Genomic DNA, 25,019 nt, shown 5'->3' with positions numbered 1-25,019 from the left:
GGCACTTTCCTCCATGACCACCACTCGCTACTACGCAGGGCAGACTGGCTGTTTCACTTCCAGGGGACGTTCCTGGTGGGCCACTGCCGTGGAGGGCTGCCGGCCACCAGGAGCAGACAGTCAAGTCCCAGGAGCACCACTCAGGACTGTGGGTATCACACAGAGCAACTTGCTCCAGAGACATCTGGACTTCCCACTCCGTGCTAGCCACAGAGACAGGGCTGTTGCAGAAATGGCCTGTTGCAACCCCCAGAGGAAGAGGAGACAGGTCTGGAAGGTCCACTGAAGACCTCTTCCCTTTCAGGCTCCACTTCTCGGGCAAGGAAACCAGAAGCAGGATGGGCCAGATCCTGTAGATCACTTCCACTAGCGGAAGAGCTTTCCTATTGCGAGGAAGAGCGTCCCCCTTGGTACAAGAGAATCATCTTGCGCCAGGTGAAGTCTTCTTCTGCCAGAAGCTTCTCTGCTCCTGGAAGAGATCCACTCCTGGGAATGCACAAAAACAACCCTTGCACTTTGTCTAGTTTTTTTAACTTGACTGTTGCATTCTCCTCGTTTGCCTTGCAATGGCTCAACTCCACTTTGGTTGTAGTGGTTAAGCGTGCGGACTCTTATCTGGGAGAACCGGGTTTGATTCCCCACTCTTCCACTTGCACCTGATGGAATGTCCTTGGGTCAGCCATAGTTCTTGCAGAGCTGTCCTTGAAAAGACAGCTGCTGTAAGAGCTCTCTCAGCTCCACCCATCTCACAAGGTGTCTGTTGTGGGTGGGGGGGAGGTAAAGGAGATTGTGATCGCTCTGAGATTCAGAGTGTAGGACGGGATAAAAATCCAGTATCATAATCTTCTTCGAAATGCAGTCTTTGTCTCCAGTTTCAGAAGATTCAACCCACCAAAAGCTGGTAGCGCAGCCAGGTTATGGTCGCATCCTTTAAACCCTGCAACACTCAACTATGTTTCTTTCACAATATTTCTCTCCTGCTCCTCCAAACTGCTCCCGCTTTAAGGTGCCCTTTGTTCAGTCCAAGGGCTCCAGCAAAGCAGCTTCCCAAACACACTTGGCCTGCCCTCAGTGGAAACAGATCGAGAAGCCAGCCATGCTGGAGATTATCATCTCATTATGGAGCATTTATATAATTACACCGAGGACAACTTCCGCTGCAAGGCAGTTTCTTTCCAAACCCATATTCAATTAAATGCCTCAAGAACACTGACAAAGATCGGGGAGACCTTCAGGCCAGCTTGTAGCTACAACTGTTTTAAGGAGACTCTCGCTCAACCACCCTCAAAATATGCTTACAAAGCACACCTTAGGCGCGCCTTTCCCAATACACGGCAGAGTATTTTGGTTTGCGCACAGTGGCGAGGGAGGGGGGGCTGTTATAGAATAAACACAAGAATTCTATTAACAAGATCTCTACGTCCAGCCTTCCCCCCCCCCCACAACACCTGCTAACCAAGGTGGCTTCCTTGCTGTAGGATGACACAATGAAGGTGATCTGTCCACACCCCCATGACGAACGAAAACGAAAGAATTCCTCGCTCTGTTTGCTCTCCTCAATGCCAGAGGGCAGTTTCCTGGGCTCAGGCAAACACGCTGTATACCACAAATAGCAACAAAAACCATGACAAAGGAACAAACTTTCCGCATACTCCTGATGCCAACTGAGTTTCACAGCTCCCAGAGAGCCACCCGGTCTTCCTTGACGCAATTCTGTTACTTCCAAGAGACTATGCTCCTGATATATGCAACCAGCATTCAATTCACCCCCAAAGTCCAAGCAGACTCTGAAGCAAAGTTCAGGGCTTAGGAATTGCTATAGGGGGAGAAATAAACTGCATCTGGAGCCCAGCATGTGGAGGACTGAGGACGGCGGCAGCCACCAAGGCCGAGCATTTACCATGCATGCGCAGAATGGTGCAGCATGACCCCGTGCTCCTGACAAGCAGCACCAGGGAAGATAGTCATCAACTGATCAGAATCTGACCTTCATGCGCTTGAGGGAGAATCTGTCTCATGCAAAAACCAAGTCCTCTCATTTACTGGAGAAGAGGCCATATCACCCAGGGAAGGTCACAGCTGTTCAAGTGGTGAAAAGGACCGTCTTCTAGAAAGTGTGGCCCCAGCTTGCCCCCACTTGACATCTCAGCAGCTGAACGCATCTTTCGAAAGTGACCAACAAAAGACGCGGCATCCTGTGCGGTACGGTCAGTGGCGTCTGTTTTAGAAGCGACCGCCAGACCAATCAGTGGGGCACGTGGGCAGAAAGGTACAGAAGGCCCGCCGAAGTATTTAAGTCCCACTTTAAAAGTCTAAAACTTTCCTCCCTGTTTACTCCGTGCCTTTTAACACTGAAGGGGACAGGAGCAGACGTGGTGGCAGATGGCCCGCTGCAAAAAAAAAGCCATCTCACGGCAGGACAATCATGCAAACAGGAAAACCTAAAGTGCACCTGGACACATTCTAGCAGCTAGCTGAACAGCCAGTTCTCTGCTTGCATCCCGTGTGAGATGAATAAGCAGGTGTTTGAGCACACCTGACTGTAACTATGGGCACCTGCACACACCCTAATGCACTTTCAACCCATTCCAGTGACCATTTTCAAATGGATTTTGCCATTTCACCTAGTAAAATCTAGTTGCAAAATGCGCTGAAAGTGGATTGAAAGTGTGTTTAGTGCGTGTGAAAACACTCTAAAGCTTTCCACAATAGATCAGCCAACTGAAGTTTTATGTTAGTTAATCTGCTGGGGAAGGCAGCAGTCTGAGGTATTGTAGCGTTGTTGTGATACAGAATCTGAAGAAATCACTAATGGTTTTAGCTTTACTGACAAGCTTATATTTTCTTCAATGTCTGAAAAAAGTCATTTCAAGTTTTCCAATAAACTATTAATCAACAGGGGAACGGGCAAATCAATAGGTGTCAACTGGATAACTGGAGGACCACTGGGTTCCTTGGAAGGGTTTTGCTCTTGATACAAGGGGAAAAGTCGCATCTTAATTAGAAATAGACAACTGAAAGGGATCCTTGAGGGTCATCTAGTCCAACCCTCGGCACAGTGCAGGAAATTCACAGCTACCTGCCCTCCCCCACTCCCCCAGTGACCCCCTTGCTCCATGCTCACAACGTTATTACAATCATTTTCACATTACAACATACAACTATTGAAAGTCTACTGAACTGACGAGTTCCAAAGAAAGCCACTCTTGGAGGTCGAGGGCTTTGTTTTAGATTTCTGCCCCGGGAGATAAAAACAGAGAAAATGAGCTTCATTATCAAATATAACCAAGAGCACAGGGGACGTAATTTATTTAAATCCGACATCACACGACACAAGGGCCAAGAAGCCCGTCTATTTTCGAACTAATGCTCCAAACCTTCCAGTTATCTGCTTTAAAAGCAGGTCGTTTTAGAACAGCGGCCAAAGAGCCTGAGAATTTAAAATTAAACTCTCTGGGGCCAGCGGAAGCAAACAAGCCCAGCTGGGTCAAAAGGAGTTTAAAATAAAGGGACTGAGCTACCGACCAGGCCCGGAAAGGATTAACGGCGTGGGTGGGGATGGGCTGGGGCTCAGGGACAGAGCATCAGCTCTCCGTTAGGAAGGCCCAGGATGGCCTGATCTCGTCAGCACTCGGAAGCAGAAAAGGGTCCACCTTGGCCAGTACTGGGATGGGAGCCACCAAGGAAAGCCTGGGCTGCTCGGCAGAGGCAGGCAAGAGCAAACCTCTTGCCCTAACCTGCATAGCTCAGGCTAGGCCAGGGGTGGCCAAACTTGCTTAACGTAAAAGCCACATCGAATAAATGTCAAATGTGTGAGAGCCACAAGACATGCATGTGAGATGTTTAGAGCGGCAAGATATGGGAGGGAGGGGTGGAAAGAAAGCAACTTTAACTTTAAATGCATTCTCCAAGCTGCTGTTTGGCTCGGAGAAGCGATTTAAAGAGAGCAACGCCTTCTCCAAGCTGGCCAACGAGGCAGTGGGGGCTTCAAGAGCCACACAATATGTGTGAAAGAGCCACACGGGGCTCCCGAGCTGCAGTCCGGCCGCCTCTGGGCTAGGCCAATCTTGTCCGATCTTAGAAGCAATGTTCCCTCTAAGTTGTGGAATCTCGTGAGCAAAAATTCTACTTTGTGAGCTCCTGGCATTAAAGTTGTGAGTGAGAAATTTGGCTACTGCATAAATTAGTGTGGTCTGGGGCCATCCTTCCTGAGCGAAGACAAAAATGTTTGAGCCCGAGGCTAAAAAGCTGAGCTAAATCACATTAAGTCACCCTGTAAGGTGGGTGGGGCTGAGAGGGCTCTCACAGCGGCTGCCCTTTCAAGGACAATTCCTGCGATAGCTATGGCAAACCCAAGGCCATTTCAGCAGGTGCAAGTGGAGGAGTGGGGAATCAAACCCGGTCCTCCCAGATAAGAGTCCGCACACGTAACCACTACACTACACCAAACTGGCTCTCACACTTAACCACTGCGTAGTGGCTAAAAGTGTTGGATTAGAATCTGGGAAATCCAGTTTTAAGCACATCAGAAGAGCCCTGCTGGATCAGATCGACAGTCCATCCAGTCCAACATCCTGTCTCACACGGTGGCCAACAACCGGGCTTCTAGGCCTGGACAGCCAACCGCAGGGCACAGAGCTGCAGCTGGTACAGAATACAGCAGCAACGGTGCTGACGGCAACTCCTGTGCAGGCTCACATTCACCCAGAGCTCTGCCAACTGCATTGGCTGCCTATAGAGAACCAGATCCAGTTCAAGGTGTTAGTGTTGACTTTTAAAGCCCTACGCAGCCAGGGACCTGCATATCTCAGGAACCATCTCTCCCCACAAGTGCCCCAGAGAGCTTTGTGCTCAACGGACCGATATTTGCTGGTTGTTCCTGGCCCGAAGGACATCCAACTAGAGCCGGGGCCTTTTCAGCCCTGGCCCCAACCTGGTGGAACAAGCTACCGATTGAGATCAGGGCCCTGGGGGTTCTTTTACAATTCTGCAGGACCTGTAAGATGGAGCTGTTCCACTGGGCTTTTAGCTAAGGCAGCAGGCACCCTACAGGCACACCCTGGCCTGGTCGCTCAATAGTCAATGTCTTCAGCGCCTCTCAGAAGGGAACATTATAGTGTTGCTACCAAGGTAATGATACTACACATGATCTTAGCCAAAAGGCCGAGAAGCATATAGGGACAGGTTTGTTTCCCCGTTTGTAGTCACACCAATAGTAGATGCGGACAGGGCGTGTTTGGAGAAACTTTTGGTGGATGCAAGTCCATCTATCTCAGATAGCTAAATTTTGCCATTACCTGGTGAAGTTCCATACTAAGAAACAAGAAATGGTAGGTTTTGAATGATCTGTTTGAATTTTAGGTTATAAACGATTTTATATATTCGGATTTAAAGGATTTTATATTAATTTGAACTGATTCTGGATTTTAAAATTGGTTAAATTATATTTTAGCTATCCCCGACCTGTATAGGTGCGGAAAAGTTTTAAGTATTTTATTGTATTTTATGTATTTTAGGAGGGGTTTTACATGATGCGTTATAATTTTTTATATTGGTCTATGACCATAATAAAAAGTTCATTCTTTTTAAAAGGTAACGTCTTATGCTGGTTTTAGTGCCATTCTAACTTTTAAGAAGACCAAGTTCTTAAGTTAAGAAGTGATAATTGTGATATTGTTATTGTTTTGTTGTCACAATCTATGTGACCTGTAACCCACCCAGGGCCTGTTTGTGGGGAGGGCAGGATATAAATAGAATAAAATAAATGAATAGAGGTCTTCCGCTGATGTTGTCTCCAGGCTCTGGGATCCAGAGGCTTTGGGTCTGTGAATGCGGAACTTCCCGTCAGCCACCACGGCTAGCAGCCACCAACAGACTTCTCTTCCATTAATCTTTCTCATCCCCTTTTAAAGTGATTTATAAGTTCAAATCTCCACTGGTACTGTGGAAGCTTGCTGGATGACCCTGAACCAGTCACATACTCTCAGCATAACCTACCTCGCAGGGTGGTTGTGAGGATAAAGTGGAGGAGAGAAGAAGGATGTGAGCAGCGAAAGGCAGGGGATTAATAAAGGAAACAAAAGATGGGAGGGGAAAGCTTTTGAGGGTCACGATTCCGCCTACTGAAATTCCCCATGTTGGACAGCGCCTTTCATTTCTGACACCACGTTTAACAGCAGTCACCACCTGAATACCCCTGTTCCCAAAGAAGGTGAAGTTCTCTCTCCCGTCTTCATGGTTTGCCAATAACGTTTTCCTGCTCTATTGCAGAAGAGCTTCCATCCTCCCTCTGATGTCTTTATAGCTTAATTTGCAGCATGGAAACTGTTTTAAGATTAGGCTAATGGCAGCCGTACAGGACAGAAGGCTTAAATAAACAAAAAGTGGCTTACACAAGAACTGGATAGCAAACAGCTCTTGTGGGGCACAGCCAGATAATCGCTCAGCTCTATATAGAACACACAGCGACAGAAAAAAATTACAGCGAAGATGGAAGTCACGTGACTTCCCAGGACCACCAGAGAGTTAGGAGGGCAAAGTCACAAGCAAAGCGTAACCCCTGGATATTCAGAACTCATTTGGTGTAGTGGTTAAGTGTGAGGACTCTTATCTAGGAGAACCGGGTTTGGTTCCCCACTCCTCCACTTGCAGCTGCTAGAATGGCCTTGGGTCAGCCATAGCTCTCGCAGGAGTTGTCCTTGAAAGGGCAGCTGCTGTGAGAGCCCTCTCAACCCCACCCACCTCATAGGGTGTCTGTTGTGCGGGAGGAAGGGAAAGGAGATTGTGAGCAGATTTGAGACTCTGAGATTCGGAGTGGAGGGCAGGATATAAATCCAGTATCTTCTATCTTCTTCTTAATGGAGCTCCTGTTAACTTTGGGCCTTTGCAGAATAAGAATCCCAGTTCAGAGGTAAGGGAAAACCGGCCCCCACCCCCCAATCCATGTACAATGTGGTGGTGATGGTGGAAAGTGGCATCAAGCCCCAGCCCACTCCTGGTGACCCTGTGGGCTTTTCAAGACAAGGGACATTCAGAGGTGGTCTGCCATGGCCTGTTCCTGTGGTGGCCTCCCATCCAAGCCCTAAGCCGGGCTGACCCCAGCTGGCTTCTGAGATCTGGCAAGATCGGCCTAGCCTGGCCCGTCCAGATCAGAGCAGGGGAGAATACAGTTTTGTGCCAAGTGGAGAGTCTGCTCTGGATGCAAGAGAGGACCGGCTGTGCTCCTCCCCCACCCCCTCCATACTTTAAAAGAGTAGCTCCTGCACAGAGAGTAGAGGCGCTCATTCCTCCTGCGCAACGGACTGGCAGGGAAGCCGAGTCCATTGGAAAGAAACAAGGGGATTCTTGCCAGCTTCATCCCGAAATGCCTGAACCCCCATTCAGTCTCACATTCAGAAAAGCCCAGGCTTTTCTGGCCAGGCTGTCTGTTGTAACGCAGTTGGCAGGTCTCCCAGTGGCTGCCATCTATGCCAGGTAGAACCCACACCCTTCGCATTCAGAAGCAGCATCTCTCGGACTACCCCATGCTGGGGATCAACTGGGAAAGGACTTTGCCTTTGTGTCTTGTTTGGAAGCTGCCCTGAGGTATCCACTGGATTCCACTGGAAAGAGGATACTGGGCTAGATGGACCCTTACTCTGATGCACGACAGCTCCTTTCCTGTCACTCTAGTAACTTGGCTAGGCATCTTTGAATGAAGGTATTAAAAAAATCAAGTATGAGAGCCAGTTTGGTGTAGTGATTAAGTGCGTGGACTCTTATCTGGGAGAACCGGGTTTGATTCCCCACTCCTCCCCTTGCAGCTGCTGGAATGGCCATAGCTCTTGTAGGAGTTGTCATTGAAAGGGCAGCTTCTGGGAGAGCTCTCTCAGCCCCACCCACCTTACAGAGGGTGTCCGTTGTGGGCGGGGGGAGATAAAGGAGATTGTGAGCTGCTCTGAGACTGAGATTCAGAGTATAGGTCAGGATATAAATCTAGTATCTTCTTCTTTTACGATCTATGTTGCAGCCCCTGTATCTAACAGGAGGAGTCCCCAGAGTGGAGCCCACAGACATCTTTTCTGACACCTTTTTATTTTGAGAAAGTGGGTGAGGCCAGGTGGGGCTTTTTCCCAGCAAGGCTTCTGATTGGCCAGTAGAGATCTGATTGGCTGTGCAGTTTTTCAAAAGCATTGCTTGGCGGCAGCTGCCAGCACAGCACAGGAATCTTCACTGTTCAAATGAATGTAAATGGTGGCAGCTATTTTGTCACTGGCTCCGCCTCCTGAAGCAGCCATTTTTTTGCCTCCTCCACCCACCGCATGGTGTCAGAACTCCAAAAGGTGTTTGCAGGTTCAAAAAGGTCGGGAGCCCCTGATTTTTAACATAATACTCTATGCACAACAGATTTCCCACCACTGGAGCGGTACACAAAGGAAGCGTGACACAAGAACACAACAAGAGTGATTTAAAACCCCGAAGATCACAAATGATACTCACTGTTGGCTTTCAACATCCACTGCAGCCGGCCATTTCAAACACCAAAGCCTTCGCCTCTCTTAATTTTCATTATTAATAGTGATGCCAAAGCATCAGCAACGTCCCTTTGGTGCCCTGTGGCATATGCAAGTCCTAATTAAGAATAAAGACTAGATTTGTTGCTGACGTTTGAAACCCAGGATTCAGACTGAACAATCCAAACCCCAAGCTAAATATTCCTGCAGTCAATCCAAAGTCTAGCTTTTCAGAGGACTGCCTTACAAGCTGGGTGCCTCAGACTAGTCCAGTCCCATTAGGTCTCAGAAGCTAAGCAATAGTTTGATTTAGGACTGCATTTGACTAATTTAGCTTTTTATCTACCAGCAGTCTTACCTGAGATTTTAAACTGTCATCTTTTATGCGTGTTCTAAACAACAACAGAACCACCACGCACAAAAAACAGTGGGAGAACATTTTAATCTGCCAGATAATTTCATTGCAGACCTAAGAACGGCAGTCCTCCAACAGAGAAACTTCAAGGGGAAATCACAACGGGAGATTGCCAAACTTGTGTCCATTCATAAGTTCAGAACTATTCATTCCCCACCCCCCCACCCTGCCTGGCCACCTGAATAAGGACACAGGATCCTTATCTCACTACAGATGATATTTTTCTGCCCCAAGCGGTTCCCCTCTGCTCTAGCCAAGCGGGAGCACATTCTCCACTGCATTGCCGCATTCCTTACAAGCATTCTTTACACCTCTCCCACCTTCTGATTAGGATAAAAAGGACTCCATGATCTCCATTCCTGCTCCTCTCTGATGAAGGGAACCGTGACTTTCAGAAGCTTCTAATCCCAAAATCTTGTTGCTCTCCAAGGGGTTTCTGGTCTCAAATCCATCTGATCTGTGTATTATGTTCTCCAAAACCACATCCTCAACTAGAGCCTGGTAGAACTCTCTACCTGGTGACACTCATGCCCTGTGGGACCTCGCTCAGTTCTGCAGGCCGTGTTAAACCCTACAGGCGAGGATAGCAAGGGCTCCCATTGGGGCTCCCATTACGGCCTCTTCCATGACCGGTCCCTGATCCACCCGAGGGAGGGGGAGAAGAACTATTGCAGGGGTGGCCAAACTGTGGCTCTTTCACACATACGGGGTGGCTCTCAAAGCTCCCACCACCACATCGGCCAGCTTGCAGAAGGCGTTTGTCTCTTTAAATCGTTTCTCCAAGCCAAGCTAACTAGCAGCTTGGAGAATGCATTTAAAGTTGCTTTCTTTCCACCTCTTCTCCCTGTTTGCTTGCCTTCCTTCCTGTCTTGAGGCTCTCTAACATCTGAGCTTCATGCCTTATGGCTCTCAAGCATCTGACGTTTATTCCTTGTGGCTCCAACATTAAGCAAGTTTGGGCACCCTTACACTATTTTATGCCATCGTCATCTGCAGTTTTTATTGTATACTGATCCCATTTATTCTGTGCATTTTAACTTGCTGTGCACCACCCTGATAACTTTGGAAAAGGGCGGTCTAGAAATTATTTAACAACAAAAACATCAACAATAATAGGAAAGGAAAGGTCCCCTGTGCAAGCACCAGTCGTTTCCGACTCTGGGGTGACGTTGCTCTCACAATGTTTTCACGGCAGACTTTTTTACGGGGTGGTTTGCCATTGCCTTCCGTAGTCTTTTACACTTTCCCTCCAGCAAGCTGGGGACTCATTTTACTGACCTCGGAAGGATGGAAGGCTGAGTCAACCTTGGGCCAGCTCCCTGAATCCCGCTTCCGCCGGAATCGAACTCAGGTCGTGAGCAGAGAGTTCAGACCACAGTACTGCAGTACTGCTGCTTTACCACTCTGCACCTCGGGGCAGAGTGGTAAACTCTGGTATTATCATCAACAATAATAACACAACAACCAAACAACAACATTTTTAACAGCCTTGCTCCAGTCTTGCAAACCAAGGGCCTTTGTGACTTCTTTGGTTGGGCTTTCCTCTTCCCATATGCTCCCAAGAGAGCGCTGCGATCCGGCTCTCGAAATCTGCTTGTAATCCCCGGGCCAAAGGAGGCCCAGCTGAAGTCAACTAGGGATAGGGCCTTCTCGGTTTCAGCCCCTTGCTGGTGGAACCAGTTACTGGAGGAGGTCAGGGCCCTGCGGGACTTTGGACAGTTCCGCAGGGCCTGTAAGACTGTCCTCTTCCGGTTGGCTTATAACTGACCGGCATTGAAATATTCTGAAGGAAGATTGGAAGACAGCACGCTGACATTGATTGATTGATTTTAGTTGTTTTAATTATGTAAATTATTATGTATTTTAATTCTTAGACCCTATTGTTAGAATTTCTGTGTTGTGAGCCGCCCTGAGCCCGCCTCGGTGGGGTAGGGCGGGATATAAATCAAATGAAATGAAATGAAATTCCCTGCTGCCTTCCACTTCTAGTGTTCTGGTATTTTCCACTGAGTCTTGCCTTCTCATATTGTGACCAAAGCAGGATAGCCTCAGTTCAGTTCAGTCATTTCTTCTTCTAAGGAGAGCTCAGACTTGATTAGATCCAGAGCCCACCCCCACCCCCAATTTGTCTTTTTGGCCGTCCACGATATCTGTAAAACTCTCCTCCAACACTACAATTCAAGTGAATCAACTCCCTTCCTGTCTGCTGTTCTCATCGTCCAACTTCCAAACCCATCCACGGTCATGGGGACTACAATGGCAGAGATTATCTCGGTCTCCACTGACGCCTCCAGATTTAAACCAAGGATTTCCTGAGCTCATGGCTCCATTTCTTAATCTTCCATTAACTCACATAAAAATTCCTTCCACGCGCCACGTGTTCCCGCCCCAGGCACTGAGCAAAAGCTCTGCCCTGAACGGGCACCTCTCATTTACCTTCGTTCCACAAAACCATCTCCATTTTTTAGATGCCAGCAGGACACCAAACAGCCTGAATGTCGTCGACTAGCCCGGCCTCATCAGAGCTTTACAGCTAAGCAGGGTCAGCCCTGGTGAGAACTTGGAGGGGAGACCACCAAGGAAGTCCAGGGTTACCAGGCAGAAGAAGGCAATGGCAAACCACCCTTGCTCATCACTGAAGAAGAAGATATTGGATTTATATCCCGCCCTCCACTCCGAAGAGTCTCAGAGCGGTTCACAATCTCCTTTCCCTTCCTCCCCCACAACAGACACCCTGTGAGGTGGGTGGGGCTAAGAGAGCTCTCCCAGCAGCTGCCCTTTCAAGGACAACCTCTGCCAGGGCTATGGCTAACCCAAGGCCATTCCAGCAGCTGCAAGTGGAGGAGTGGGGAATCAAACCCGGTTCTCCCAGATAAGAGTCCGCACACTTAACCACGACACCAAACTGGCTCTCACTGGCCTTGAAAACCCCACAAAGGATCACGACAAGTCAGCTGTGACTTGATGGCACACCGTCATTGTTGTTGGACAGGAATGGGAACGGAAAACAATACCAGCATTTGCATTCTCTCCCCGAGTTTTTTGGGGAGAGTTCTCTCCCCAGGCCAAGTCCGCCCTCCCCACCAATGCAAAAGAACTGATGAACTGATGCTCACTTCTTCAACTAGAGCTAAACTGCAGAATCTCCATTACTCAGCACTCCAGCCCACCCCCATCTTCAGGGAGTTCAGCCTATAGGAGGCTGGTTTAGGGGCATTATTGAATTTTTTTAAAAAAAACAGATTCCAAAGCATGCCTATAAATACAAAGAGCATTTTGTTGTCTTTAATGGTTTAAGGTCTGCACTTCTGGGGACGAAACCACAAGGGTCAGTAAAAAGAATGACCAGATGAAACGGTACATTAAAGTGTGCAAAAATATAACCAGAGTGCATCTTTTGAATGCTTCATTTTAGAAGAAGCGTTCACCCGGAGAGATGCCTGTTATTTCCCGATCAATGAACTTCAACCTTCCTTATCATCTTTGCAGCTTCAAAGCACAGGAGACTCTCCTCACTGCTCCTTTCCAGCCCCAAATTTTTCCCCTCTGGCCTCCCCACGCCCCCACACACACACACACACACTTGGACTATTGCTGCTGCTCTCAGATGTCAAAGGTCCTAATGCAGAGGTGCCAACTGCCAGGTGGGGCCTGGAGAGCTCACAGCATTACCACTAAGCTCCAGAAGACAGAGATCAGAGCTCCTAGGGCAGGGGTGGCCAAACTTGCTTAATGTAAGAGCCACACAGAACAAACATTAGATGTTTGAGAGCTGCAAGGAAGGAAGATAGATAGATGATCATAGATAGATGACAGACAGACAGATAGAGGTGGAAAGAAAGCAACTTTAACTTTAAGTGCATTCTCCAAGCTGCCTAGATAGACAGACCAATAGACAGACAGACAGATAGAGGTGGAAAGAAAGCAACTTTAACTTTAAGTGCATTCTCCAAGCTGCCTAGATAGACAGACCAATAGACAGACAGACAGATAGAGGTGGAAAGAAAGCAACTTTAACTTTAAGTGCATTCTCCAAGCTGCCTAGATAGACAGACCAATAGACAGACAGACAGATAGAGGTGGAAAGAAAGCAACTTTAACTTTAAGTGCATTCTCCAAGCTGCCTAGATAGACAGACCAATAGACAGACAGACAGACAGATAGAGGTAGAAAGAAAGCAACTTTAACTTTAAGTGCATTCTCCAAGCTGCCAGCTGGTTTGGCTTGGAGAAGTGATTTTAAGAGACAAATGCCTTCTCCAAGCTGGCCAATGCGGTGGTGGAGGCTTCAAGAGCCACACGTGGCTCCCAAGCCACAGCTGGGCCACCCCTGTCCAAGAGAAACTCTCCTGGAGAGAACAGTCCACTTAGACCCCACCCCTCCCCAGCCTGGAGCTGGCAGCCCCCTCATGTTTGGACAGTTACACTTTATAATCTCAGCAGCAAACTAAGGAGAGAAGCCACGTAAATGAGGAACTGACGTCAGAAGCTGTGAATTCACAAACACTGAGGCAGCTAGCTCCACCGCAGTTTTAGTAACATTCATCCAAGCCTGGCTGTTTGTGAAGATCAAGCTCCATATAGCGAGGACTCCGGTCCCTGATTAACAGCCACCCTTTATAAGATGCGCTTTGACAACTGTTACAGAAAAACAAGGTTAACGGCCGCTTCCACTGTCCATTTGACAGATTTACTTCCCTCACTTAACCCTGCAAAGTAGATTAGGCCAAGAGGCTAAGTGGAGATTTGAACCTGGGTCTCCCAGATCCTAGTCTGGCCCTCTAACCACAACCCCCCCACCCTGCAGGGAAAAAAGCAGCCGTTCCTCTGCAGACAGAACAGCACAACTTCTACAGCTGAGGCCTCACAAGTAACGTAATTGCCTTTATTAAACAACTGATACCTGAAGGGGATTTTTAAAAACTCTTTGGAATAATTTTATGAGTATTGTATCCAAGTGAAGTAGCCCTTTGCAAATCTCCAGGAAAGACTGCGTGCAGCCAAATCGCAACCAACTCACAGTGATCCCGGCATCATGGCGTTTCCAAGGCAAGCGAGGAACAGAGGTGACTGGCCGCTGCCTGCCTCCGCCACAGTGACCCCGGGCTTCCAGGGGGTCTCCCATTCAAATCCTAGCCTGGGCCAACCCTGCTTAGCTGACAAGACCTGACAAGATGGGGCTACCTGGGCCATCTAGGGGAGGACAAAAGGCAAACAGAGTCATTGCCTGCCTCTGCATAGCAACCCTGGACTTCCCTGGTGGTCTCCCTTCCAATTACTGACCGGGGCCCATCTTGCTTCACTGCTGAGATCTGAGGAGATCAGGTTAGTCGAGCATCAAGATGCATTCTTTTGTTCAAAGGCTCTCAGCATTCCATCCCCAGTCACACAAGGAAGCCAAACAGCCATTTTTTCCTTGATAAATTCTCACGAAATTCTAAGAACTGCCTCCTGATGAATACCTTCCCACCTAACTCAAAAGGCTGTCAACGATTCGATCTCTTCTTCACACAAAAACCCCCCCACCTTTATCGGATGCATTTTGAGGGCGGTGCAGCCCTTCCCCGGGACAGCCCGAGCTGCTTTAAAGGAACCCCTTGGCTCCCAGGCCACAGAACTGCGTATGCCACACTCCCCTTGAAGCTGCCTAGCCCAGAGATCCGCGCTCACCTTCCGTGCACAGCTACGGCTGCATGACTTGCAGGGCTCACACACACTGCTGTTTGCCACTCAGATCCCCACCTGCCTCTCAACACACACACAAGCTCAATAGACAGGCCACCGACTTTGGTATCTGAAGGCAAAACCGAGCCAAGATGGCTCCACAGCAGAGCATCCACCTTGCCCGCAGAAGGACCCAGGTTCAATTCCTGGCATCTCCAACTAGAAGGCGTGGTTCTGACCAGGATGGTCCAGGCTAGCCCCATCTCATCACATCTCAGAAGCTAAGGACTTGGTTGCTACACAGAGGCAGGCAGGACTTTTCTTGAGCAGGAACGCACAGGAATGCAATTCCGCTGGACTGGTGTCAGGGGGTGTGGCCTGATATGCAAATGAGCTCCCGCTGGGCTTTTCCCACAAAAAAGCCCTGCACAAAGCAATGACGATGTCAGGGTGTGGCCTAACATGCTAATGAGTTCCTGCTGAGCTTTTCCCACAAAAAAGCCCTGAAGGCAGGCAATGACAAACCACCGCCGAACATCTCTTGCCTTGAAAACTCCATGGGGGGTCCAGCACCTTTGATGAAAAGCCTCCACTTGAGCCCCTGAGAAGCCCCCTCTAACCACTGCAGACCACACTGACCTTGACAGAGCCCAGGTCCAATGCAGCAGCCCCCCCCCCTCCCCCCACCGCTCACAAGCCGGAAGTGGATGCACACAGAACTTGTGTATGCAAAATTCATATGCAGGACCCTCGGAAGATAGATCTGACCAGAAACCGTGCATTCCAAAAGGTCACAAATCTCAGCTTGGTCCAAGCCAGTGACAAACACCCACTGAAATTGTCAACAGTTCAGAACACAAGTCTTGAAGGCACGACAATTCAATCACAGCGCAACGCGTAAAATCAACCAACGCAATGCAAACTTCTGTGTCTCTCTCCCGTTACAAAACTGAAGTGCCACCTTGTTTACAGCACACGACTCTGGAAAGCCTCTCTATCTTAAACAAAGCAGGTTTTTACACTGTCTGACACGAGTTTTGACTCTCCAAAGCTCACACTCGTAAGGTGCTCCTGGACACGGAGCGAGCTGTGCCACGCAGACCAATGCGGCCACCCTCTGAAACTAGCTTTGGCTCTAGAAAGGTCAGACCCCGAAAATCTTGCTGGTCTCTCCAGTGCCACTGGACTCAAAGCCAACATGGTTCCAGCATATCTCCCCAGACGGAAGAGGACCAGTGTGGTGCAACAGTCACATTGTCAAACAAGGGCCTGGTTGGTGACCCCGAGCAGGTCACACTCTTTAAGCCTTATCTACCCACAGAGTTGTGGTGAGGGCAAATGCAAACACGAGAACTATTCCCTCCACCTGGTGTTGCCCAGACCAAGGTGGAGGAGGTGAAAACTGTTCCAGAGGGACACATGCCGGAAATCCCACATCATCAACGGAGGGGGTTTCCTACATTCAAAAGAATGCTCATGGTTTTGAATTACTCTCCGTAAACACAAAGCATCAAGATGCAATTTGAGCAGCATGAAAAGTACTGTAAAAAAAAAAAGGTAAAATGCCACAAACATTTCATACTCAAGAAGTCTCCAAGCATCACCCACAAGTTGCCAGAGATCTCTTGGCCACCAGCAAGGGATGGGGGGTAGGGTTGCCAGATTCAGGGTGGGAAATTCCTGGAGATTTGGGGGTGGAGCCTGGGGAGGACAGGGGCCTCAGTGGGGGACAAGGCCACAGAGTCCACCCTCCAAAGCATCCATATTCTCCCAGAAGAGACTGCATTTATACCCTGCCCTTCACTCGGAGGAGTCTCAGAGCGGCTTACAATCCCCTTTCCCTTCCTCTCCCTGCGACAGACACCCAGTGAGGTAGGTGGGGCTAAGAGAGCTCTGCGAAAACTGTTCTCTGAGAGATCTGCAATTGGCCCAAGGTCACCCAGCAGCCGCATGCGAAGCAGGAGTGGAGAAGCAAACCTGGTTCTCCCAAATCAAGAGTCTATGCACTTCACCACTACACCGCACTGCCTCTCTACGCTTAACCACTACCCCAAACTGAACTAATCTCCGCAGCCTGGAAAAGAGGCGGAATCGCAGTCCCACCTGGAGGCTGCCTGCCCTACCTTTTGCCTCTCCCAAGAGCCTGGGAAGCCATGAGATTGAGCTGCTCGAAGCTACCCAGTTGCAGCTTAACATCCATCCAGCCGTCCGCTAGCCCCGGCACAGATCAGCAGGCAGGGCTGGCGCTGAGGCCCAGGGGTCGAGCACCTGCTCCAGACGCAGGAAGTCCCAGGTTCAAATCCCGGGCACCCTCCCTGAAGAGGATCCGCTCCCGGGGGAAGGGGAAAGGCCTGCCCCCAAGGCAACCTGCCCACAGCTGGTCGTGACCAGCGACAGCAAACCCCGCCGGCCGCCGCCTCTCCCTCCCCCCCCCCCCCGGCAAAAAAACGCGCTCCGGATTCGCACACAGGGCACCCCCCGGGAAAGAGCCAGCCGGGGCGGGCGGGGGGGCTGGCGGGCTCCACAGGTGCGTGCGGCGCGGCCCGCGTAGGCGAAGAAGGGGCGGGCGCTCCCGCGTCCCTTCACGCGTGCACCACGCGGCAGCCGGGCTTGGAGCGCGCAAGGCGTCGGGCGCGGGGCTCGGGGGACTGCTGCTCGATGCCGGGGCACGTGGCGGGCGGGCGGGCGGGAGACTCACCGGCAGCTCCACGCTGACTTCGGCGCCGTCGAGGAGGTGCACCCGGCACTGCAGCGCCCCCCCCTGGCCGTGGTGCGGCGCGCCGAGAGGCGAGGCTGCCCCGGCCCCGTCCCGCTCGTCGCCGCCGCCGCCTCCGCCGCGCCCGTAGCGCTGCATCGACCGCCGGCCGAAGGTCCTGCGCAAAAAACGCAGCATCCTGCGCGGGGGCTCCGCCGCCTCCTGCTCCGCCGCCGCCGCCGCCGCCCGGGCAGCCCAGCAGCCAGGCACAGAGAGGGGGGCGGGCAGGCAGGCAGGAGGCGCGGCGACGAGGCGCTGGGCGGGACCCGGCTCCGGCCGCCCCTTCCCCGCTCCCGCCTTCCTGCTGCAGGCAGCCGGCGCCGCGCCGAGAGGGGGAGGAGGGACAACCTGTGGCCGCCGCCGCCGGGGGCGCTTCGCACGCAGCCCGCCCTCCCCTCCCCGGGCGCCTGCGCTCCACCTGCCCAGCCCGCCCCACCTGCCCGCCACGCCCCGCCCCGCCGCTCCTGGGCCCCGCCCTCCCGGGGCGCCCCGGAGTCACGGAACCATAGAGTCGGAAGGCGCCTCCGGGGTCATCTAGTCCAACCCCCTGCACAATGCAGGAAGCTCGCAAACGCCTCCTCCTAAGTTCTGCTGGACGTATTTTTTTTTCCTAAGGCACCGAATGTCCTTAGAAAAGATCTGCAGGTGCCAGAACAGTATTTTCCCAGGCCCCGGGAGATCGCAGAATCCTAGAGTTGGAAGGCACCTCCGGGGTCATCTAGTCCAGCCCCCTGCACGATGCAGGGAACTCACAAACACCTCCCCCTACATTCACAGGATCTTTATTGCTGTCAGATGGCCATCTAGCGTGTGCTTAAAAACCTCCATGGAAGGAGAGCCCACCACCTCCCGAGGAGGACGCCTGTTCCACTGAGGAACCGCTCTAATGGTCAGGAATCCTAGAATTGGAAGAGACCTCCAGGGTCATCTAGTCCAACCCCCTGCACAATGCAGGAAGCTCACAAACGCCTCCTCCTAAGTTCTGCTGAACGTATTTTTTTTCCCCTAAGGCACCGAATGTCCTTAGAAAAGATCTGCAGGTGCCAGAACAGTATTTTCCCAGTCCCCGGGAGATCATAGAATCCAAGAGTTGGAAGGGACCTCCAGGGTCATCTAGTCCAGCCCCCTGCACGATGCAGGGAACTCACAAACACCTCCCCCTACATTCACAGGATCTTCATTGCTGTCAGATGGCCATCTAGCGTGTGCTTAAAAACCTCCATGGAAGGAGAGCCCGCCGCCTCCCAAGGAGGACGCCTGTTCCACTGAGGAACCGCTCTAATGGTCAGGAATCCTAGAATTGGAAGGGACCTCCAGGGTCATCAAGTCCAACCCCCTGCACAATGCAGGAAACTCACAAACACCTCCGCCTACATTCACAGGATCGTCATTGCTGTCAGATGGCCATCTAGCCTCTGTTGAAAAACCTCCAAGGAAGGAGAGCCCACCACCTCCCGAGGAAGCCTGTTCCACTGAGAAACCGCTTCAATGGTCAGGAAGTTCTTCCTAATGTTGAGACGGAAACTCTTTTGATTTAATTTCAACCCATTGGTTCTGGTCCTACCTTCTGGGGCCACAGAAAACAATTCCACACCATCCTCTAGATCAGTGTTTCCCATTTTTAGGGTCGTGACCCGGTACCGGCCACAGAAGCCTCACTACCAGGTCAGAAGAAAAGGCAAAGCTAGCCCCACCCACAGCAAAGCATGACCTTTGTTCTGCTTCCTTCCTTCCCTGGCTCTCTGTTGTGCAGAGAAAAGCTAACCTTGAAGACTTACACAGGCTGCAAAGCCTGCACTCCATTTGGCTTCCTTCCTTCCCTGGCTCTCTGTTGTGCAGAGAAAAGCTAGCCTGGAAGACTGACACAGGCTGCAAAGCCTGCACTTCGTTTGGCTTCCTTTCCCCATCTCTCTGTTGTGCAGAGAAAAGCTAGCCTTGAAGACTGACACAGGCTGCAAAGCCTGCGCTCTGTTTGGCTTCCTTCCTTCCCTGGTCTCTCTGTTGTGCAGAGAAAAGCTAGCCTTGCAAACTGACACAAGCTGCAAAGCCTGAGCTCCATTTGGCTTTCTTCCTTCCCCCGTCTCTTTGTTGTGCAGAGAAAAGCTAGCCTTGAAGACTGACGCAGGCTGCAAAGCTTGAGCTCTGTTTGGCTTCTTTCCTTCCCCCATCTCTCTCTTGTGCAGAGAAAAGCTAGCCTTGAAGACTGACACAGGCTGCAAAATCTGAGCTCTGTTTGGCTTCTTTCCTTCCCTCGTCTCTGTGTTCTGCAGAGAGGAGCTGGGCTGCCTCTCCTTCCTTCTCCCCCCGCCCCCCCCCCCCAGTGTTTGAGAGAAAAGCTGGCATCCACTGGCACTTTAGACCCATGGTATGAGCTTTTCTGTGCCTTGCAGTATGTCCTTTTGGGGAGATTACCCCAGGAGGCCTGGGCGGCAAAGAAGGGGGGGGTGTTTTTTTCAGCCAGGAGGGGTGGGGAGTGGGCATTCCAGTAGCTTTTTTTTTTTTTATCAAATGACCCCTGGGCAGAATTGTTGCTGGCTAAGGTCATCTGATGGTGAGGAAGGCTTTTTTTTCTTTGCCCCCCCCCCCTCTTTCTTTCCCTGCAAGTGATGCTCTGTCTGTATTCTTGATGCTGGGACCCCCATTGGTGCAACAGTGGTAGGGCTTCTAGTGCCCTGAGCCCACTGGTGGACATTCTGGAACTGATATCACAGGAAAAGGTGGAGTTTTGGTTCAGTGTGCCCCCGAAGTGACATCACTTGGCCCTTGACACCACAGGAAATGACATAATTCCTGTCTCCCGGCTCCACCCCCAAAGTCTCCTGGCTCCACCCCCAAATTTTAGTGGGTCATGAAAGAGAAGTGTAAAAATAACCGGGCCATGGGAAAGAAAAGTTTGGAAGCCCTGCTCTAGATGACAGCCCTTAAAGATGGTGATCCTATCACCTCTCAGCCGCCTCCTCTCCAGGCTAAACATGCCCAGCTCCTTCAACCTTTCCTCAGAGGACCTGGTCTCCAGGCCCCTCAGCATCTTCGTCGCCCTCCTCTGGAGTCCTTCCCACCTGTTGGAGACCAGGCTAGCTGCCCACCTTCCAGCAGCAGCAGGGCCCACGATTGCCAGACCGACCCCACCCCCTCGGGCACAGGCCCTGGTGTGGCACTGCAGTCAAAGGCGGTGGGGGGGAGAGGCTTTCCTGAACAGGGGACAGTTGGGGTTGCCAGCCTCCAGGTGAGGCCTGGAGATCCTCTCCTGAGGTCACTGAGATCAGGTCCCTGAGGAAAGCCATGCAGTGGAAGAGCCTCCTTCGCCAGAGGTGGTGCACAAGGTAGCTGCCGCCTCTCCTTTATTCTCACAACAGCCCTGCGATTGAAGTAAGACCAAGTCTGGATGACTGGCTCAAGCTGTGTTTCTGTGGTGCAGCAGGATTCGAACACTGGCCCCCAGGATCCTGCTCCCACATTCTGCTGGCTCCCTGTCTGAGAGAAGTCCCAAGGGGGCAGAAAAATCTGAAGTCTGAAAAAAAGGCTGCAACTCACCCAAGCAACAGAAACAACACCTGTTGCTTTAAGAAAAGAACGCCCAAAGAACTCTCAGTGCCTGTGGGGGTTATTAGGCAACAATATTCCCACGCCTTCAAGCCTGGGTACCTGTAAAGAAAAGCTATTGGCTGCTGGGGGCGGGGAGTAGACGGTGAGGCCAAAGCGGCCCTGGGGAGGGGAAGCCGAAACAAATTGAGATATTACATGCTGATCAAAAGTAGGGCAGTGAAGGGAAAATACTAGTTTAGAACAAAGATTTGCTGCCAGTTCTAAGAAATAGGTTAGGTCAAGGGTATCTTTGAAGCAACAACTACAGAGCAGCCGTCTTGGTGCCAGCTTGCGATACATTAATCTCTTGTGATCTGATGAAATTGCTCCCCAGCAATAGTCAACCTGCCTTCCTGTCTATCAGTTGAAAATGTTTTCAAGCGAAATCTGTGGGTTTGGGAGGATCATCCGGGAGTCCCCAGCCTTTTTGAACTTGCGCGCAGCTTTGGAATTGTGGCAGACCGGGGGAAGCACAGCCACAAAGGAACTGCTGTAGGAAGTGGATCAGACTTCAAAATGGCTGCCACAGGAGGCGGAGCCAACAATGCCAGGGAGTGAGGTTGGGCATCACTCTGAATAGTAGGTTAAGCCCCACCTGGCCCTGCCCATTGTTGAAAAATGCTTTACGGGCACTAGGAAAGGTACTGATGGGGACCCCTGAAGCTTTGGTTTCCACCCTATGGGCTGAGGGCCCCTGGGGAGCTGTGGGATTATTGCAAGGGGTCCACGAACCCCTTTCCACATGGCTAGCCCCTCCCGCTTCTCTGCTCTCAGGAAGCGGTCAAGGATCTGAGGTTCCCTCTTGGCCAGGGGTGGCCAAACTTGCTCCACTTAAGAGCCACACAGAAGAAACATCAGATGTTCGAGAGCCACGGGACAGGAATGCCAGATGTTTGAGGGAGGCAAGCAAAAAGATGGGGGGAGAGGTGGAAGGAAAGCAACTTTAACTTTCAATGCATTCCCCCAAGCTGCTGGATGACTTGGCTTGGAAAAGTGACCTAAAGGAAGAAATGCCTTCTCCAAGCTGGCCGAACAGGGCTGTGGGGGCTTTGAGAGCCGCACAAGAGGTGTGAAAGAGCCACCGTTTGGCCACCCCTGTCCTTCACCATCCAGTAGTTCCCCAATAATGGGAGGGAGGGAGAAGTCAGCCCCAGGCCATCCAGGCCTCTGATGTGAGCTCTGATGCTGGAACATTTTGCTTTCCATTCATGAAGGATGGCTCGTGCTCTTCTGATCTCATCTAAGGTTGCCAATCCCCAGGTGAGGGCAGGGGATCCCCCGGTTTGGAGGCCCTCCCCCCGCTTCAGGGTCGTCAGAAAGCAGGGGGAGGGGAGGGAAACGTCTGCTGGGAACTCTGTTATTCCCTATGGAGATTTATTCCCATAGAAAGTCATAGAGAATTGATCTGCGGGTATCTGGGGCTCTGTGGGGGGGCTGTTTTTTGGGGTAGAGGTGGCAAATTTTCAGTATAGAATCTAGTGCCTCTCCCCAAAATACCCCCCAAGTTTCAAAAAGATTGGACCAGGGGATCCAATTCTATGAGCCCCAAAAGAAGGTGCCCCTATCCTTCATTATTTCCTATGGAAGGAAGGCATTGAAAAGGTGTGCAGTCCCTTTAAATGTGATGGCCAGAACTCCCTTTGGAGTTCAATTATGCTTGTCACAGCCTTGATCTTGGCTCCACCCCTAATATCTCCTGGCTCCACCCCCAAAGTCCCCAGATATTTCTTGAATTGGACTTGGCAACCCTAATCTCATCCGATCTCAGAAGCGAAGCTGCTTGGATGGGAGACCACCAAGGAAAGCCAGGGTCACGGTGCAGAGCCAGGTGCTGCCAAACCCCTTCAGGTGCCTTGAAAACCCTCAGGGGGTTCCCATAAATCGGATGCAACTCGGCAACACTTCCCATCCCCACCAAGCTTTCCCCTGGCCTGGATGGCCCATCTGCCAAGCAAGGCCGACCCCGGTTAGTATTTATGATTATTTATTCTATTCCATGGCCACTCATTCCCCAAGGGCAGCGTGCAATGAACTAAAATCACAGACGCTGGCTAGACGACAGTTTTTAGAATCCTGAGCTCTGATGAGATCTGGATAACCTGGGCCATCCCGAATGCCCACATTCACAGGGAAACCGTTGGATGGTCAAGCTGGAGGCATCGTGTCCTGAGGGTGAGCGTTCAAGAGTCCCACCCACCTGTCAGAACTGGAAGAACTTCAAGCGAGGCCCAAGACTTTGTTGCAAAAGCATAGGCGTTTATTGCGAACTATAGTGCTGAAGGTACAGGATAACACTGATAACGAAGCTAGCATTGGTTACATTTTATGTGGTTGTAGCAGCAACAATAAAACGATCTTTCACACGGTCAGAGACAACTGTCTGTTTCTCAGGGTCTGTTATCAGCTAGGGAGGATGGAGCCCTGCTGAGCTGTCCTGAGCGGCTGGCTTCAAAGGCCACCTGCAGATGTTGACCAGAGGCTATCTGCCATCCTCCAGTGATCACAGGCTGCTTGGAATGCAGACTATTTTAGTTAGTGGCCTGGCATAGAGCACGCTGGGTTAGTATCTGGTTCCAACATGGAGTTAGTTAGACTAACAGCATACAAGAAAGTTACAAGTTCTGACATACTGCCCCCCCCTAAGCTCTTCGCCTTGGGCTTGTGTGGGTACAGTAGGTGGAATTTCTTAAGCAACTGCGGGGCGGACACATCACTGGCTTTGACCCACTCGTCACAGCTCGGGGGAAAGTACTTCCATCGAATCAGATAGTACAATACCCCCCGCTTGACCCTGGAGTCCAAGATCTCCTGCACCTCATGGTGGCTCTGGCCCTTCACTCAAGTAGGAGGTGGCTCTGGAGGGCGAGGGTGCCAGGATGTGGCTCCAGGATCTTTGCGAAGAAGGCTGCAATGAAAAACAGGGTGGATCTTACGCAATAGCTTGGGTAGTTCTAGTTCCACGGTCATTTTGTTGATCACTCGTTTTATTTTAAAGGGACCCAAGTATTTGTAGGCCAGTTTCCGGCAGACCTGTGGCAAGGGGAGGTTCTTTGTTGACAGAAATACCTTTTCCCCTTCCTTAAACTCCCACTGGGGGGCGTGTTTCCGGTCAAAGTGCCGTTTGTATTCTTCTTTGGCCCTCTCCAGGTTCTCCTGGATTACCTCCCACCCTTGGCGGACTCCCTCCCACCATTGTTGACACGAGGTCTGCACGGGAGCTCCCGCTGGCAATGGAAGGTGAGGGAATGGCTTGCCCTCATACCCATTAACAATTTGGAAGGGGGAGGTCTTGGTGGAACTGTGCAAGCTGTTATTGTACCTATACTCGGCGAAGGCTAGAAGTTCCACCCAGTTTGATTGTTGGTAGTTGACGTAGCACCTGAGGTACAGCTCTAGAAGCCCATTCACCCTCTCTGTCTGGCCGTCTGTTTGTGGGTGGTAGGCAGAACTGAGCCCCTGCTCTATCCCCGCCAATTTGCAGAACTCCCACCAGAAGCTGGCAACAAACTGTGGCCCACGGTCACTAATTACCTTATCTGGGAATGAGTGGAGGTGGACCACGTGGGTGAAGAATAGGTAGGCCAATTTCTTAGCCGTGGGCAATTGCTTGCACGGGATGAAGTGGGCCTGTTTCGAGAACGTGTCTACCACCACCAGGATTACTGTCTTCCCTTGGGAAGGGGGAAGTTCTACCATGAAGTCCATCGATACCACTGACCAGGGTCTGGCCGCGGTTGGAAGGGGGATCAAGTGGCCGGGTGGTTTTCCCCCCCTCCGCTTTGTCATGATACAGGTCGGGCAGGAGCTTACGAATTCTGACACATCCCTTTTCAGGTGGGGCCACCAGAATTGCCGGGTGACCAGGTTGAGGGTTTTTACATAACCAAAGTGCCCTGCAAGGTGGCTGGAGTGGCATTGGGTTAAGACTTCGCCACGTAGGCTTTTTGGCACATAGATTTCCCCGTGGTAATACCAGAGCCCTCCTTCCCCCTTTTCTACGCCGTCGGGCCTTTCCCCTCCCTCCGCCTCCTTTTCGACCACGAAGCGTTCCTTTTCCTTGAGCTCTGGGCTCCCAGTTTTTTTTCCCGATCGGGTGGTGACTCCGCCCG

At 51.2% G+C, this 25,019-nt stretch overlaps 1 protein-coding gene across 1 annotated transcript in view; it reads right to left on the bottom strand.

Moving 5' to 3' along the window:
* Positions 1 to 17,479, bottom strand: part of EPB41L4B (erythrocyte membrane protein band 4.1 like 4B) — a 122,208-nt gene extending 104,729 nt beyond the window's left edge. Inside the window, exon 1 of the mRNA XM_060247827.1 lies at positions 17,269 to 17,479. Coding sequence (XP_060103810.1) covers positions 17,269 to 17,463 — 195 coding nt within the window. The 5' untranslated portion in view covers positions 17,464 to 17,479. The remainder of the gene's footprint in view (positions 1 to 17,268) is intronic.
* Between the last annotated feature and the right edge of the window lie 7,540 nt (positions 17,480 to 25,019).

This window comes from Heteronotia binoei, chromosome 10 (assembly GCF_032191835.1).
Source record: "Heteronotia binoei isolate CCM8104 ecotype False Entrance Well chromosome 10, APGP_CSIRO_Hbin_v1, whole genome shotgun sequence".
Classification (NCBI taxonomy): domain Eukaryota; kingdom Metazoa; phylum Chordata; class Lepidosauria; order Squamata; family Gekkonidae; genus Heteronotia; species Heteronotia binoei.
The sequence above is the reverse complement of the archived record's forward strand: the minus strand, read 5'-3'. Positions and strand labels throughout refer to the sequence as shown.